Here is a 16,685-nt window from a genome sequence, read left to right on the forward strand (position 1 = left end):
CGAGAGAGAGAGAAAAAGAGAGAGAGACAGAGCGAGAGAGAGACAGAGCGAGATAGAGAGAGACAGAGACAGAGAGAGAGACAGAGAGAGAGACAGAGCGAGATAGACAGAGACAGAGAGAGAGAGAGAGAGAGAGAGAGAGAGATAAGCATAGACAAGCCAACCCATCATCAGAGATGACAGGGTCTTAATCAGCAACACCTCCTCTCTTTCACAAAACCAAACACGCAGCGTTTCACACGTTCTGATACTGACAGACATAGACTAGACTGAATGCGTAAATACACGACCGTGACACATCCGCAGCCTACAGCCTTCATTTTGACCTTTGCTCCTGGATTTGCATGAATGTTTTTGCTGCAATAAACAGCATATTAACTGTACAGCATTGTTCCTGGAAAAACACTCATTAATAACGTCTAAATTTAGCATCTGAAATGTAATAATGTGTGGTCTATTTATATTCTTCAGGAATGCGTTCTCTCCCGTCATCAGCTCTAATAATAGTACATGGTTCATGTAACGGTTTTCCTCCTCTTCTGAGGTGGAGTAGGAAGGATTGGACCAATATGCAGTGTGGTACGCGTCCATCAAGGAGAACGAACGAAAACGAAACAGTTCTGTCTGGTGCAGACACAGAGACAGAAAACAACTACCCACAAATCATAGTGGGAAAACAGGCTGCCTAAGTATGGTTCTCAGTCAGAGACAACGATAAACAGCTGGGAACTATACCAGGCCAAACACAGAAATAGAAAAACATAGAACAACACATAGAACGCCCACCCCAACTCACACCCTGACCAACCTAAAATAGAGACATAAAAAAGGAACTAAGGTCAGGATGTGACAGTTTAATAACATCTCCCTAATCTTTCAGCCCAGTTGAACTTGTTTTAGTCATTCGACAACACATCTGCTTAGGACAGCAGTCAAACTTCCACTGTTCTAAACTGGGGATATCCAGACTGTTTGAAGTTTTTACGGCTGCTGTCTCACACACTGCTGCCTGCCTAGGGGTTGGGGTACCCAGCGATACGGTTGTAGCGGGTAGGATATCCAGAGGATGCCCTACAAAAGGCTGATCTCTGTGTTTGTTATCTCCGAAGAAAGAGAAAAGACAGTAGGAGAATGGATTTACGTTTCAGGTGTTTACCCATAATACACCAGTGGAGCCTCCTCACAGGATGAAGGGGAGGACCATCCTCCTCACCAAACGTTTACCTTGACTTGGAAGAGTTCCAGTGTTGTATTGGATAGTCATAGCCAGCTAGCTAACATAGCATCCCTCTGTTTGAGCAGGGTGTTTCAGTAAGCTAAACTAGCTAGCTGCATTTGTTAGCTAAGTAGGTGAAACTGAAAGTTTAAAAAAAATGACACTCTTGCTTCTCCTTCATTTTGGAAGAAATTAATTTGTTCAAAACTGTTCAACTATTGTCTTTCTCTCTCTTTGCGTCAACTACTCACCATATTTTATGCACTGAGTGCTAGCTATCTGTAGCTTATGCTTTCAGAACTCGATTCATTCTCTGATCCTTTGATTGGGTGGACAACATGTCAGTTCATGCTGCAAGAGCTCTGATAGGTTGGAGGATGTCCTCCGGAAGTTGACATAATTACCGTGTAAGTCTATGGAAGGGGGTGAGAACCATGAGCCTCCTAGGTTTTGTATTGAAGTCAATGTACCCAGAGGAGGACGGAAGCTAGCTGTCCTCCGGCTACACCATGGTGCTACCCCAACAGAATGCTGCGGAGGCTACTGTAAACCTTATTTGCATAATAGTGTGTTTTTAATAAATTATTTGGTGACAAGTTTTTATATTTAGCATAGTTTAATCTAAAAAGTGTTTTATGAAATTCACTGAGGAGGATGGTCCTCCCTTCCTCCTCTGAGGAGCCTCCACTGGTCTCAACAGAGCGGGGCTGTAACATGCCATATACAGTGTAATAAATAGTCTCAACAGAGCAGGGCTAGATAGATAGGGCCAAGGTCAGAATAAATCCCTGATGTCAAAAAAAAGAAAAATGACTGTGCCATAAAATGGATGGTCAAAATAACTCAGGAGGACAGTGGAGGCAATAAAGAAATAGCCCGAAAGACACATGTGATGTTGTTGTGACAACATATTACACAGAAATACAACACATCATGGTATGCCACAGCATGTTTAAAATGGCAGTGATGTCTCACTATACAGTAACCATATCTATAACGTGCAATTACCAGTAATAACGATGATGTGAACAATATATTTGCTCATTAATTTGAATGTTTCTTTGTCAGAAGACAACGCCCTACAGCTAGGTGTAATTGGACAAAATACACTGTTTGGATATGCAAATGTCCTATTACATATTTACAAGCGCTAATTGAGCATGTGTTGTCTTTCTGTCAAACGTGTTTGATGGGGTGCTAAATCACACACCAAATGAGTATCATATAGCATAGCGTAATGTTGGTTGACCCCTGCACCTGTGATCATAAGGCGTGTTTTGCTCCACTTCAACCAGCTGTGATCATAAGGCGTGTTTTGCTCCACTTCAACCAGCTGTGACAAAACAATTTGATGCCTGCTTCGAACAACATGGCATCATCTCTTTTAGTCAATGAAAGCACTCACGCGGGTTACACAGAACACCTGTGTTGTTATTTTCCCACAGGACCGAATATACTGCAGTCAGATGCTTTAAAATAGGTTTGTAAACATCTGCTGACGTAAGAAGTTAGGATGACTCAAACCTGCGTCAGGTTTCATCGTGATGGAAAAAACCTTCCCCATAGTAATCCCTAAATACGTGGGAGTTGTGCCACCAACATCAGCCACGTGGAATAAACCCGCAGTGTCTATATTATCACTGTGATAATATAGACAATATCATTGTTGTATTGATTAAGTAATAAAACAAATGGTCGTTAATGTGTGTAAAAGTGACCGTTATTAGCCGCTAAACTTGCCAATGAGAACCGGTGGATGTCTGTTTGCGTCAGACTTTACGCGCCTCACCGCATGTCAATTTCCATCAAGGAGCTCTCGGAGATTTCGCATCTCAGTGCGCACAGAGGAGAGATGGGTGAATATTTGCCTTACTGAACGTGGGGATTTAAATATAGACTGTTGTTCAACTGCGAATAAGGTAAGAATGGCATTGAGCCTTTACGATTCTTATTTCCATCTTCCATCTAGAAACGCGTTATTCGATTGCATCATGACATATCTATAGGCTGCAATAATGAGATCATTGTTACAGTAAATGGAAATTAACCGTTATTTCTCACCCTGTCAAATATGACTATAATACGTGTTGGCATTTCTGCATGATTGTTGCATTAGGCTATTTTATACTGTAGGTTTGCCTATAGAAACCGTTCGCCCTTTTCGGTGCGAGATGAGCCCTCATAGCATATAGGTTGCGGTGTGGTCTACAATATTTAGTTCGATAATGGGCCTACGATGCGCGTCTGCGTCTTTCATGCCAGGTATCAAACGTCTTTGGTGATCAGGTCAGTGATTGAGGAAGTATTCTACTTTGGATGCACGGATGTGGATGTCCTATTCGGTTTTTTTCTTGATTTGACCTTGGCGACAATTCGTGTCTCCTCCATCTGGTTTTTGAACTGTTTGAAGCAATAATAAAACCAATTCCACTATATGGAGCGTCACATTACGCAGTGTGCCCGTGGACACGTGACGATGATGTCTCTCAGTTCGGCCTGGAGGACGCACACCTATCTTATCAAGATGCTATGGGATTTTTACTCCGTTTTTTTTAAAAACCCAAATCGACTCGGGAACCACAAGGAATAGAATATAATAGATTCTATAGAATATACTAATTTGTTGTCCTCAGAGAAGGCCATTCTTTTCCCCAGTAGTTTTGAGTTTGACATTACAGACCCTGGTTCGATCACGGGCTGTATCACAACCGGCCGTGATCGGGAGGCCCACAGGGCGGCACACAATTGTCCCGGGTTAGTCGTCCAGGTTAGGGGAGGGTTTGGCCGGGGTAGGCCGTCATTGTAAAATATGATTTAGTTCTTAACTGACTTGCCTAGTTAAATAAAGGGTAAACATAAGGGACAGATCGAAATTTACCGTGGGGGAGGGGCTGGTCCAACTCAAGGTGTCATCCAAAAACAAATGCACCCTCCCCATCCCCCAAAGTGACATATATTTTCACATGACCCTCCCCTTGTACTGTAAAATGAATTGAACACCCTCCCTGTCATATAATTAACTAAAAATAATGTTTACGACCACAACTACAACAACTGGAGCAACCCTGTGTTTATAAATGTGGATATCGACATTGTCACTTCAGCTTTTGCTTTTGTGGCACAGTCAATGCCACGCAGGGCTACGAGCCAGAAGGTTGAGGGTTCACCGACCACCACAGACAAGCTCAATTTCCCTGCCTGTTTCATTACTCTACAATCAGAACAAGCTGCATACAATGATCAGCTAGGGTGGAGATCCGATTCTCAACATTTTGATGCCATATTTATGACTATAAGTGCCTTCGGAAAGTATTCAGACCCCTTGACTTTTCCACATTTTGTTACGTTACAGACTTGTCTAAAATGGATTAAAAAATAATAATCCTCAGCAATCTACACACAATACCCCATAATAACAAAGTGATGTTTTACATTTAAAAAATACATTTTTGCCACAAAAAAATACAAAACATAAACAGAAATACAGTATTTACATAAGTATTCAGACCCTGTGCTATGAGAATTGAAATTGAGATCAGGTGCATCCTGTTTCTATTGATCATCCTTGAGATGTTTCTACAACTTTATTGGAGTCCACCTGGGGTAAATTCAAATGATTGGACAAGGATCCAAAGGGTACCAAAACATTTATGTAGCATTGAAGGTCCCTAAGAACAGTGTCCTCAGTCATTCTTAAATGGAAGAAATTTGGAACCACCAAGCCTCTTCCTAGAGCTGGCCGCCCGGCCATCGGGGGACAAAAGCCTTGGTCATGGAGGTGAACAAGAACCCGATGTTCACTGACAAAGCTCCAGAGTTCCTTGGTGTAGATGGGATAACTTTCCAGAAGGACAACCATCTCTGCAGCACTCCACCAATTAGGCCTTTATGGTAGAGTGGCCAGACGGAAGGCACTCCTCAGTACAAGGCAGACCACCATAGTCCATGTGCCCAAGAACACTAAGGTAACCTGCCTAAATGACTACCGACCCGTAGCACTCACATCTGTAGCCACGAAGTGCTTTGAAAGGCTGGTCATGGCTCACATCAACACAATCACCCCAGAAACCCTAGACCCACTCTAATTTGCATACCGCCCCAACAGATCCACAGATGATGCAATCTCTATTGCACTCCACACTGCCCATTCCCACCTGGAAAAAGGAACACCTATGTGAGAATGCTATTCATTGAATACAGCTCAGGGTTCAACACCATAGTGTCCTCAAAACTCATCACTAAGCTAAGTATCTCAACACCTCCCTCTGCAACTGGATCCTGGACTTCCTGACGGGCCGCTCCCAGTTGGTAAGGGTAGGTAGCAACACGTCTGCCATGCTTATCCTCAACACTGGAGCCCCTCAGGGGTGCGTGCTCAGTCCCCTCCTGTACTCCCTGTTCCCTCATGACTGCACGGCCAGGAACGACTCCAGCACCATCATTACATTTGCAGATGACACAACAGTGGTAGGCCTGATCACCGACAACAATGAGACAGCCTACAGGGAGGAGGTCAGAGACCTGGCCGTGTGGTGCCAGGACAACAACCTCTCCCTCAACGTGATCAAGACAAAGGAGATTAGTGTGGACTACAGGAAAAAGAGGGCCGAGCCACGCCCCCATTCATTGATGGAGCTGTAGTGGAGCAGGTTGAGAGCTTCAAGTTCCTTGGTGTCCACATCACCAACGAACTAACATGGTCCAAGCACACCAAGAAAGTCGTAAAGAGGGCAAGACAAAACCTATTCACCCTCACAAGACTGAAAAGATTTTGCATGGGTCCTCAGATCCTCAAAAGGTTCTACAGCTGCACCATTGAGAGCATCCTGACTGGCTACATCACTGCCTGGTATGGCAACTGCTCGGCCTTAGACCGCAAGGCACTAAAGAGGGTAGTGCGAATGGCCCAGTACATCACTGGGGCTAAGCTTCGTGCCATCCAGGACCTCTATACCATGCGGTGTCAGAGGAAGGCCTTAAAAATTGCCAAAGACTCCAGGCACCCTAGTCATAGACTGTTCTCTCGGGACAAGTCTCTGAATGTCCATGAGTGGCCCAGCCAGAGCCCGGACTTGAACTCGATCAAACATCTCTGGAGAGACCTGAAAATAGCTGTGCAGCAACTCTCCCCATCCAACTTGAAAGAGCTTGAGAGGATCTGCAGAGAAGAATGGGAGAAACTCCCCAAATACTGGTGTGCCAAGGTTGTAGTGTCATACCCAAGAAGACTCTAGGCTGTAATCGCTGCCAAAGGTGCTTCAACAAAGTACTTAGTAAAAGGTCTGAATACTTATGTAAGTATGATATTTCGGGGGGAAAAGAGGGTGAAAAACAATTTCATGAATTTTATTTTTCTATTATTTCTTGTTTTTCTCTCTGCATTTTTGGCAAGGGCCCATAAGTAAGCATTTCACTTGTAGTCTAAAGCTTGTTTACGAAGCATGTGACAAATAACATTTGATTTGATTTGACATCACCCATCATGCCATTGGTCCTAACATTAATGCGTTCTTAGCCTCGACCCCAGTTATGACGGTGTGATGTCTGGCAGCGTAAGGCTAGTTCACTCCTATCTTGTCACAGTGACTTCATGTGATTGGCAGCTGTCTTTTATGAGCTGTCATTATGTGAGATAGTGAGAGGAAGATAAGAGAATGGGAGAAGAAATTATGAGAGGTTGGATGGTGCAGGGATGAGATTGAAATTTAACAGGAAGAACCATTTTATACCAACCATTGCCTACCAAGGATCCATCCAGTCATTTGACCTGTAGAAATGCCACCATTCTTAAATTATCAGTGGAGGTTCCTCAGAGGAGGAAGGGGATGACCATCCTCCTCAGTGAATTTCATAAAAATAAATGTTTTTAAACATTTAAAAAGTAATAATTTTTATATAAAACCACACAAAATATATTCACATGTCACCAAATAATTTATAAAAACACATTTTGCGAAGAAGGTCTACAGTAGCCTCAACAGCACTCTGTAGGGTAGCACCATGGTGTAGCCGGAGGACAGCTAGCTTCCGTCCTCCTCTGGGTACATTGACTTCATTACAAAACCTAGGAGGCACATGGTTCTCACCTCTTTCCATAGACTTCCACAGTAATTATGACAACTTCCGGAGGACGTCCTCCAACCTATCAGAGCTCTTGTAGCATGAACTGACATGTTGTCCACGCAATCAAAGGATCAGATAATGAATCTAGTTCTGAAAGCATAAGCTACAGCTAGCTAACACTGCAGCTCATAAAATGTGATGAGTTGTTGACTCAAACAAAGAGAAAGACAATAGTTGAACAGTATTAAACAAATTAATTTCTTCCAAAATGAAGGAGAAGCTCGAAAGAAATAGAGATAGAGATTTCGTATTTATTTAGTCACTTTCAGTTTCACTTACTTCACTAGCAAATGCAGCTAGCTAGTTCAACCTAATGAAACATCCTGCTCAAATGTTAGCTGACTGGCTATGACTATCCAACACAACACTGGAACTCTTCCAAGTCAAGGGAAACGTTTGGTATTACTAATTTATTGCCACCGGGGCCTGCCAGTGTAACTGCTTACTGACTGTACACTGTAACGTTGCTGCATGATTGTAGTGAGTTTACTAACTTGTTAGTTCTATTAGGTGACTATGACGTTCCTTTAGCTAACATGGCGAGAACAACATAGGCTGTGTGTAGCGGTTTGGCTTCTAAAGTTTTTTTTCGCCTGGTCACATACAGCTGATGCGTTGTGCATTGAAGTCCACAAGTGAAGGGAAGAGGTGAGAGGAGGAGAGCGCATTGATGTGAGAAGGAATACAACATGGCTGCTATGAAAGTGAACTGTGTTAACGGGTGATCAGGGTTGTATTCATTCCGCTGATTCCGTTGAAAAAATTCTTAAACGTAAGCAAACGGAACAAAACGGGGATCAACATACCTGAATTTGTCCAATAGAAACTCTTGTTTGCAACTGTTGAACTAATGATTACACCTTGATTAAATTGTGTTTTTTTCCTCATCAATTTACACACAATACCCCATAATGACATTGCAAAAACAGGTTTTTGGACATTTTTGCAAAGGTTCTATCATCTCCACAGAGGAACTCTGGAGCTCTGTCAGAGTGACCTTCACGTACTTGGTCACCTCCCTGACCAAGGCCCTTCTCCCCCGATTGCTCAATTTGCCCGGGCGGCCAGCTCTAGGAAGAATCTTGGTGGTTCCAAATTTCTTCCATTTAAAAATTATGAAGGCCACTGTGTTCTTGGGGACCTTCAACGCTGCAGACATTTTTTGGTACCCTTCCCCAGGTCTGTGCCTTGACACAATCCTGTCTCGGAGCTCTATGGACAATTAATTTGACCTCATGGCTTGGTTTTTGCTCTGACATGCACTGTCAACTGTGGGACCTTATATAAACAGGTGTGTGCCTTTCCAAATCAGGTCCAATCATTTGAATTTACCACAGGTGGACTCCAATCAAGTTGTAGAAAACATCTCAAGGATGATCAATGGAAACAGGATGCACCTGAGCTCAATTTCGAGTCATATAGCAAAAGGTCTGAATACTTATGTAAATAAGGCACCTGTTTTCACTTTGTCATTATGGGGTATTGTGATGTCATTATGGGGTATTGTGATGTCATTATGGGGTATTGTGATGTCATTATGGGGTATTGTGTGTACATTGATGAGGAACACATGTACTTAATCCGTTTTAGAATAAGACTGTAACGGAACAAAATAGCAGTAGCAATAGCAAAATTTTATTTGGCAAATAAAGTATACAAGATAAGCCAAGACATAGTTAATAAAAATTCAAAAATATATATTATTAACCCCCCCCCCAAAGAAAATAACAAGTGTTAAAAAGTCAAACAAATTATTAAATAAAATATCTCTAAGGAAATAATATAAATTTAAAAAAAAAAAAAGTGTATAACATAAGACATTTTTTTATCAAACTAAGTAAGGAAATAAAACAAAACTAATATTGCAAGCTCTCCTCAACAGTGCAATACATATTCATCAAAAAAGACACAATATCAACACATTTATAAAAAAAAAACACAATGCCCTCACATTTATAAGAAAATACACAATATCAACACATTTATAATAAAATACACAATATCAACACATTTATAAGAATATTTAGAAGAAGAGGGTGATGTTCAAGCTGTGAATATGTAAGTTGGTTAGTGAGTGAGAGTAGGTGCAAAAATTTTGTTTAGAAGCAGGTGTGAAGAGTCAGTGAAAATCGTCTCTTAAGGTGCATGTGATTGTCTGTGGTCTATTGCATAATCAGATGTTCTGGGTAGGGGCTTTTTCTCCCCGAAAGGCCCTTCTTCTCCGGTCTGCTGATGCAATCAGGCCCTCAAACTCAAGGAAGTGTCAGGGTGGGGAAGTTCTTCAAAAGGAATCCATCTCCTCTGATTCTGTCTCCACATCAGACATCATGTCTTCAGTAGCACCAGCAAAACGCTGCTTCTCTTTAGCAGAGAGTTATTTTTGGACTGACTTTCCAGATTCTGATTTTCCAGATTCTGTAAAATTATAGGAGACAAGTTATTTTGCCATTAAACAACACTGGAATCTCAATCACCAATACTGGAATCTCAATAAACAACACTGGAATCTCAATAAACAACACTGGAATCTCAATAAGCAACACTGGAATCTCAATAAACAACACTGGAATCACAATAAACAACACTGGAATCTCAATAAACAACACTGGAATCTCAATAAAGAACACTGGAATCTCAATAAGCAACAATGGAATCTCAATAGAGAACACTGGAATCTCAATAAAGAACACTGGAATCTCAATAAAGAACACTGGAATCTCAATAAGCAATACTGGAATCTCAATAAACAACACTGGAATCTCAATAAGCAACACTGGAATCTCAATAAACAACACTGGAATCTCAATAAAGAACACTGGAATCTCAATAAAGAACACTGGAATCTCAATAAAGAACACTGGAATCTCAATAAGCAATACTGGAATCTCAATAAACAACACTGGAATCACAATAAGCAATACTGGAATCTCAAATCTCAATAAAGAACACTGGAATCTCAATAAAGAGCACTGGAATCTCAATAAGCAACACTGGAATCTCAATAAGCAATACTGGAATCTCAATAAACAACACTGGAATCTCAATAAGCAATACTGGAATCTCAATAAACAACACTGGAATCTCAATAAGCAATACTGGAATCTCAATAAGCAATACTGGAATCTCAATAAACAACACTGGAATCTCAATAAGCAACACTGGAATCTCAATAAACAACACTGGAATCTCAATAAAGAACACTGGAATCTCAATAAAGAACACTGGAATCTCAATAAAGAACACTGGAATCTCAATAAGCAATACTGGAATCTCAATAAACAACACTGGAATCTCAATAAGCAATACTGGAATCTCAATAAACAACACTGGAATCTCAATAAGCAACACTGGAATCTCAATAAACAACACTGGAATCTCAATAAAGAACACTGGAATCTCAATAAAGAACACTGGAATCTCAATAAAGAACACTGGAATCTCAATAAAGAACACTGGAATCTCAATAAAGAACACTGGAATCTCAATAAAGAACACTGGAATCTCAATAAAGAACACTGGAATCTCAATAAGCAATACTGGAATCTCAAATCTCATTAAAGCACACTAAAATCTGTGGAACAAGTCTCAACTTTTCAAAACTCAAGTATTGTATTTAAAATGTATGGATTGGTTTACATTTATAAAGTAACCTGTCTCTGGTGACGCCGGCTTCACTATTTGATTTCCCTGTTCCTTTGCTCTCTTCGTGCGCGGTGTCCGACGACAACTTATGCCTGTTTCTTTCATTCCAATACCGATGTGCAGCTGCATCTGAGTCAGTGTGGTGTATTAGCAGTGGTTATATATATATAAATCCTTGAGAATATTGTAAGATGTAGAACAATGTTACTGTCAGTACATGTCTGTATGGGACTACTAGTTGTCTGTGTAGCTTCATCTCAGCTGACTGACCTGCAGTCAGTACATGTCTTTATGGGACTACTCGCTGTCTGTGTAGCTTCATCTCAGTTGACTGACCTGCAGTCAGTACATGTCTTTATGGGACTACTCGCTGTCTGTGTAGCTTCATCTCAGCTGACTGACCTGCAGTCAGTACATGTCTTTATGGGACTACTCGCTGTCTGTGTAGCTTCATCTCAGCTGACTGACCTACAGTCAGTACATGTCATTATGGGACTTCTCGCTCTGTGTACCTTCATCTCAGCTGACTGACCTACATTCAGTACATGGTGGACTGTTCTTCCTGAGGCATGACAAAGAAAATTTTATGCATGATATTCTCACCACTCGTTTGTGTAACATATTTGGACCATCAGCAAATTAACAGCATTAAAATATTCAACCTAAGCTAGTTCAAGTAACAGACACATCTCAACATCAACTGTTCAGAGGAGACTGCGTGAATCAGGCATTAATGTTCGAATTTCTGCAAAGAAACCACTACTAAAGGACACCAATAAGAATAAGAAACCACTACTAAAGGACACCAATACGAAGAAGACACTACTACTAAAGGACACCAATACGAAGAAGACACTTGCTTGGGCCAAGAAACACGAGCAATGGACATTAGACCAGTGGAAATCTGTTCTTTGGTCTGATGAGCTCAAATTTGCGATTTTTGGTTCCAACCGCCGTGTCTTTGTGTGACGCTGAGCAGGTGAACGGATGTTTTCCGCATGTGTGGTTCCCACAGTGAAGCATGGAGGAGGAGGTGTGATGGTGTAGGGGTGCTTTGCTGGTGACACTGTCTGTAATTTATTTAGAATTCACAGCACACTTAACCAGCATGGCTACCACAGCATTCTGCAGCGATACGCCATCCAATCTGGTTTGCACTTACTGGGACTATCATTTGTTTTACAACAAGACAATGACCCAAAACACACCTCCAGGCTGTGTAAGGGCTATTTGACCAAGAAGGAGAGTGATGGAGTGCTGCATTAGATGACCTCTCCTCCACAATCACCCGACCTCAACCCAGTTGAGATGGTTTGGGATGAGTTGGACTGCAGAGTGAAGGAAAAGCAGCCAACAAGTGCTCAGCATATGTGGGAACTCCTTCAAGACTGTTGGAAAAGCATTCCTCATGAAGCTGGTTGAGATAATGCCAACAGTGTGCAAAGCTGTCATCAAGGCAAAGGGTGCCTACTTTGAAGAATCGAAAACATAAAATATATTTTGATTCTTTTAACACTTTTTTGGTTACTACATGATTCCATATGTGTTATTTCATAGTTTAGATGCCTTGACTACTAGTCTACAATGTAGAAAATCGTAAAAAATAAAGAAAAACCCTTGAATGAGTAGGTGTTTCCAGACCTTATACTGGTACTGTACATGTGCACACTGGGAAACAGGTTATTGTATGCAGTGTTAGGGTGCCATTTGGGATGCACATCTCCTGGAGACTTTGAACATTTTGTTACCAACTATTACCAACTATTTTTTTAAACCAATTACAATGTACTGTGTATAGGCTTCCACAGTGAGATGGAGACTAAACTGATGACTATGTGATGAAGTGCTGTAGACTTCAGAGATACATACAGTATTGTCTAAGTCCCCAAATGGCACCCTATATAGTGCACTACTTTTGACCAGGGCCCATAGGACTGGGGTCAGAAGTAGTGCACTATACATGGATTAGGATGTCATTTGGGACAAAGCCTTGATTTGTCTCTAATATCTATTCTCTGGAAGAAGTCAAGAGGTGTTGAGTACTGAGTGTGTGAGAACCAAGGGTAGAGCCATGGTTTATTGAATACTGACGGAGTCCACTGAGGAGTATGTGAAAGCAGCATGTCGTGACTGCAGGAGATTGTTCTAGCTAAGGAATGTGATGTTACGTGCAGACAGAGTGCAGTTGGACTGGTCTCTGGGTGGCCGTCTCAGTGAGAACTCCCTCCCTGCTGCACATGAGAGACCATGTTTAATTATGTCGTCTAGCTGGTCTCTTGACCCTCACAGCTTCAATGGCCTCCGTTTAGATCAAACAGACCTGCCTGCCGTCCGACAGGTGATGTCTTTAGAGGCAGTCACTGAAACAGCTCAGAAAGTTTACCTCAAAGTCTGATAATATGACTTTCAAGATATATGCCCCATCTGAGGTCCTATCTCTTGGCTTAGTTGTTGCTTGGCATTTTAATCCGTTGATGTTCTTGTCGTCCCATTATTGGCTGTTTCATTTAAATGTCAAGTATTTCATGTCAATTTAAAGTATTTAAGCCCATTCAAACATTGTGTGGCTTCGACTGTGTTAGCCTGCTGAGTAAAGCCTAGGCATTAGCCGGAGGAGCTTACGCACGTTTTCAGGTCTCAGACAAGCTTCACAGCTCCACCTCTGTTGCACTTGGGACTGCCTGTCTACTGTCTGTTGTCTGCTGTTGTGGTGCCAGAACTCATTCTGCTGTCAGTTGTTGTGGTGACAGAACTGTCAGCTGTGGTGCCAGAACTGTCTGTTGTGGTGCCAGAACTCAGTATGATGTCAGCTGTGGTGCCAGAGCTGTCTGCCGTGGTGCCAGAGCTGTGTGCTGTGGTGCCAGAACTGTGTGCCGTGGTGCCAGAACTCATTCTGCTGTCTGTTGTGGTGCCAGAGCTGTCTGCCGTGGTGCCAGAACTGTGTGCCGTGGTGCCAGAACTCAGGACCAGATCTTGCGTGCGCTGGTCCTCTACTCAGTCTACTTAGCACAGGCTTTCTCCATCAGCTGTTGGGCTAAACCAACAGTCCTCTGAGGAAGAAAAGTGAAGGACCCTGGCTGGCTGGCTGGCTGGCTCGCTGGCTGGCTGGCTGGCTGGTTGGCTGGCTGGCTGGCTGGAAATAACATATTTTCACCTTGGTCTTGTAGATAACACAGTTTATTCAGTAACCATCTCTAAACCTTTCTCTTCACAGATTCTGGACAAAGCAGCGTACCCCAACTGCGTCCTTCTTCACATCTCTGTGGATTCGACCCTCTGAACATCTCTGACCTCTGACCCGTCAGACTCCTACCACCCACCGTCACCATGCTTAAGAACAGCAAGGTGACCTTGGGACTCCCTCACAGTGATCCAGTCACTGAGTCAGTGGCGGACCTCCTGACCCTGGCCGAGCCCCTGGACTATAAGAGCAGCCGGATGAGTATGGGTCTCAGCCCCGGGGCCCAGCCAGCCATGGGCAAGGGCCTGCTGCCTTCTCCAGGGGACGAGGAGGGGAGGCCGGCCTGGAACAGCAAGCTGCAGTATATCCTGGCCCAGGTTGGGTTTTCTGTAGGCTTGGGCAACGTCTGGAGGTTCCCTTACCTGTGTCAGAAGAATGGAGGAGGTGGGTACTGGAGATTCTGGGTACTGTAGTCTCTGGTGGGGAATAATGGGGAGAACCCAGTGTATCTTTATTTGACCTAAGTGAACTGTGTTATAATGATGATGATGACGATGATGATGATGATGACGATGATGAGGATGAGGATGAGGATGATGATGACGATGATGAGGATGATGATGAGGATGAGGATGATGATGATGAGGATGATGATGAGGATGATGATGATGAGGATGACGATGATGAGGATGATGATGAGGATGATGATGATGATGAGGATGATGATGATGATGATGATGATGATGATGAGGATGATGATGATGATGATGATGACGATGATGATGACGATGATGAGGATGAGGATGATGATGACGATGATGAGGATGAGGATGACGATGATGATGATGATGATGATGACGTTCACAATCAGGGTTCAGACATAGTAAAAGATAACCCTCCAGCTCTTATGGCTAATATTGGGTGACAGGACCCAATTTAGCAGGTGGAAAATATGCTTCTATCATGACTTAATGTGCTGTGGATCTGTAACGTAGTAGAGCTATACCTTTTAATGCTGGTAAATAAAGCCAGACCAATCAGCCTAAAATGAACACAGGTGAAACCAATGAACAGAAAGGGGGGAAAAGGGATCAGTGGCAGCTAGTAGGCCGGTGACGACGAGCGCCGAGCGCCACCCGAACAGGAAGGGGAGCAACCGTCGGTAGGAGTCGTGACAGGATCACATGTTGCCATAGGATCAGCCTCTCAGGGCTCCTACAACAGTGGAGAGCAGGTGGTAATGACAGTGTGAGAGGTTCCTGTTTCCTGTTTCCTGTTGAATATTATTCGCTGTCAGTATCGCCAACTGCCAATTTATTGTTTAAATTTAATCTTTATTTAACTAGGCAAGTCAGTTGAGAACTAATTCTTATTTTACAGTGACAGCCTACCAGGGAACAATGGGTTAACTGCCTTGTTCAGGGGCAGAATGACAGATTTTTACCTTGTCAACTCAGGGATTCGATCCAGTAAACTTTCGGGTTATTGGCCCGACGTGCTAACCACTAGGCTACCTGCCGCCCCTGACCAACTGTTAGTTGGAACCTGACTGATGGTGCAATACTTGGCTGTGACATCACACAGTTCCATGGTTAGTGCAGGCGGTAGACGAGGGTATAGCCTACGAATTGCACACTATTCCCCCTATTATAATTCTATGTACACTAATCTTCCAACATTACCATGGGTTGAAGAACTGAATGTGGCAATTTTCAGAATGAATCAAACCTTAGTTTTCTTTTTTTTTTCATGCTTAAGGCTCTCCAAAACAGTTTTTTTTAATGATTCAGAAGTACTTTCCTAAACCTGAACAATCAAACAAGATCAGTGCATTTTTTAATCACCTGTTGGTACTGAACAGAAGACGAACATTCATATATTTAGCTTTCTGTTATCGATCCCTACATAATATTCTGAACCCGTTCTCTTGATATATATATATATATATATATATATATATATATAAAATTTCACCTTAAAGGTACATCGTATTTAAAGGGATGTCTTGAGATGGGGCGGCAGGTAGCCTAGTGGTTAGAGCGTGTATGAACTAATGCCATCACTGGTATACTGCCCTAGGCTATATTAGTACTATAGTACCCTAGTATACCCTAGTACTATAGTACCCTAGTATACCCTAGTACTATAGTACCCTAGTATACCCTAGTACTATAGTACCCTAGTATACACTAGTACTATAGTACCCTAGTATACCCTAGTACTATAGTACCCTAGTATACACTAGTACTATAGTACCCTAGTATACACTAGTACTATAGTACCCTAGTATACACTAGTACTATAGTACCCTAGTATACACTAGTACTATAATACCCTAGTATACCTTAGTACTATAGTACCCTAGTATATCTATCTGCAATAAACTGCACTTGGCATTCAGGAAATGAGAGCGATATTAGCTTAAATGCTGCAGATGTATTTTCTCTGTAATGTGACAGTGACACTATTTGCTTGGAGGACAATGAAGCAGTCATACTATGGTACCATGCAACATGGAGCCCC

The 16,685-nt window shown here is 42.3% G+C and overlaps 1 protein-coding gene across 1 annotated transcript in view; it reads left to right on the forward strand.

The window, feature by feature from the left end:
- Positions 1–2,886: 2,886 nt before the first annotated feature.
- LOC110531270 (sodium-dependent neutral amino acid transporter SLC6A17) overlaps positions 2,887–16,685 on the forward strand; it is a 60,858-nt gene continuing 47,059 nt past the window's right edge. Inside the window, exons 1-2 of the mRNA XM_036988923.1 lie at positions 2,887–3,135; positions 14,196–14,606. Of these exons, the coding sequence (XP_036844818.1) occupies positions 14,309–14,606 (298 nt within the window). The 5' untranslated portion in view covers positions 2,887–3,135; positions 14,196–14,308. The remainder of the gene's footprint in view (positions 3,136–14,195; positions 14,607–16,685) is intronic.

Source organism: Oncorhynchus mykiss, chromosome 9 (genome assembly GCF_013265735.2).
Source record: "Oncorhynchus mykiss isolate Arlee chromosome 9, USDA_OmykA_1.1, whole genome shotgun sequence".
NCBI lineage: Eukaryota > Metazoa > Chordata > Actinopteri > Salmoniformes > Salmonidae > Oncorhynchus > Oncorhynchus mykiss.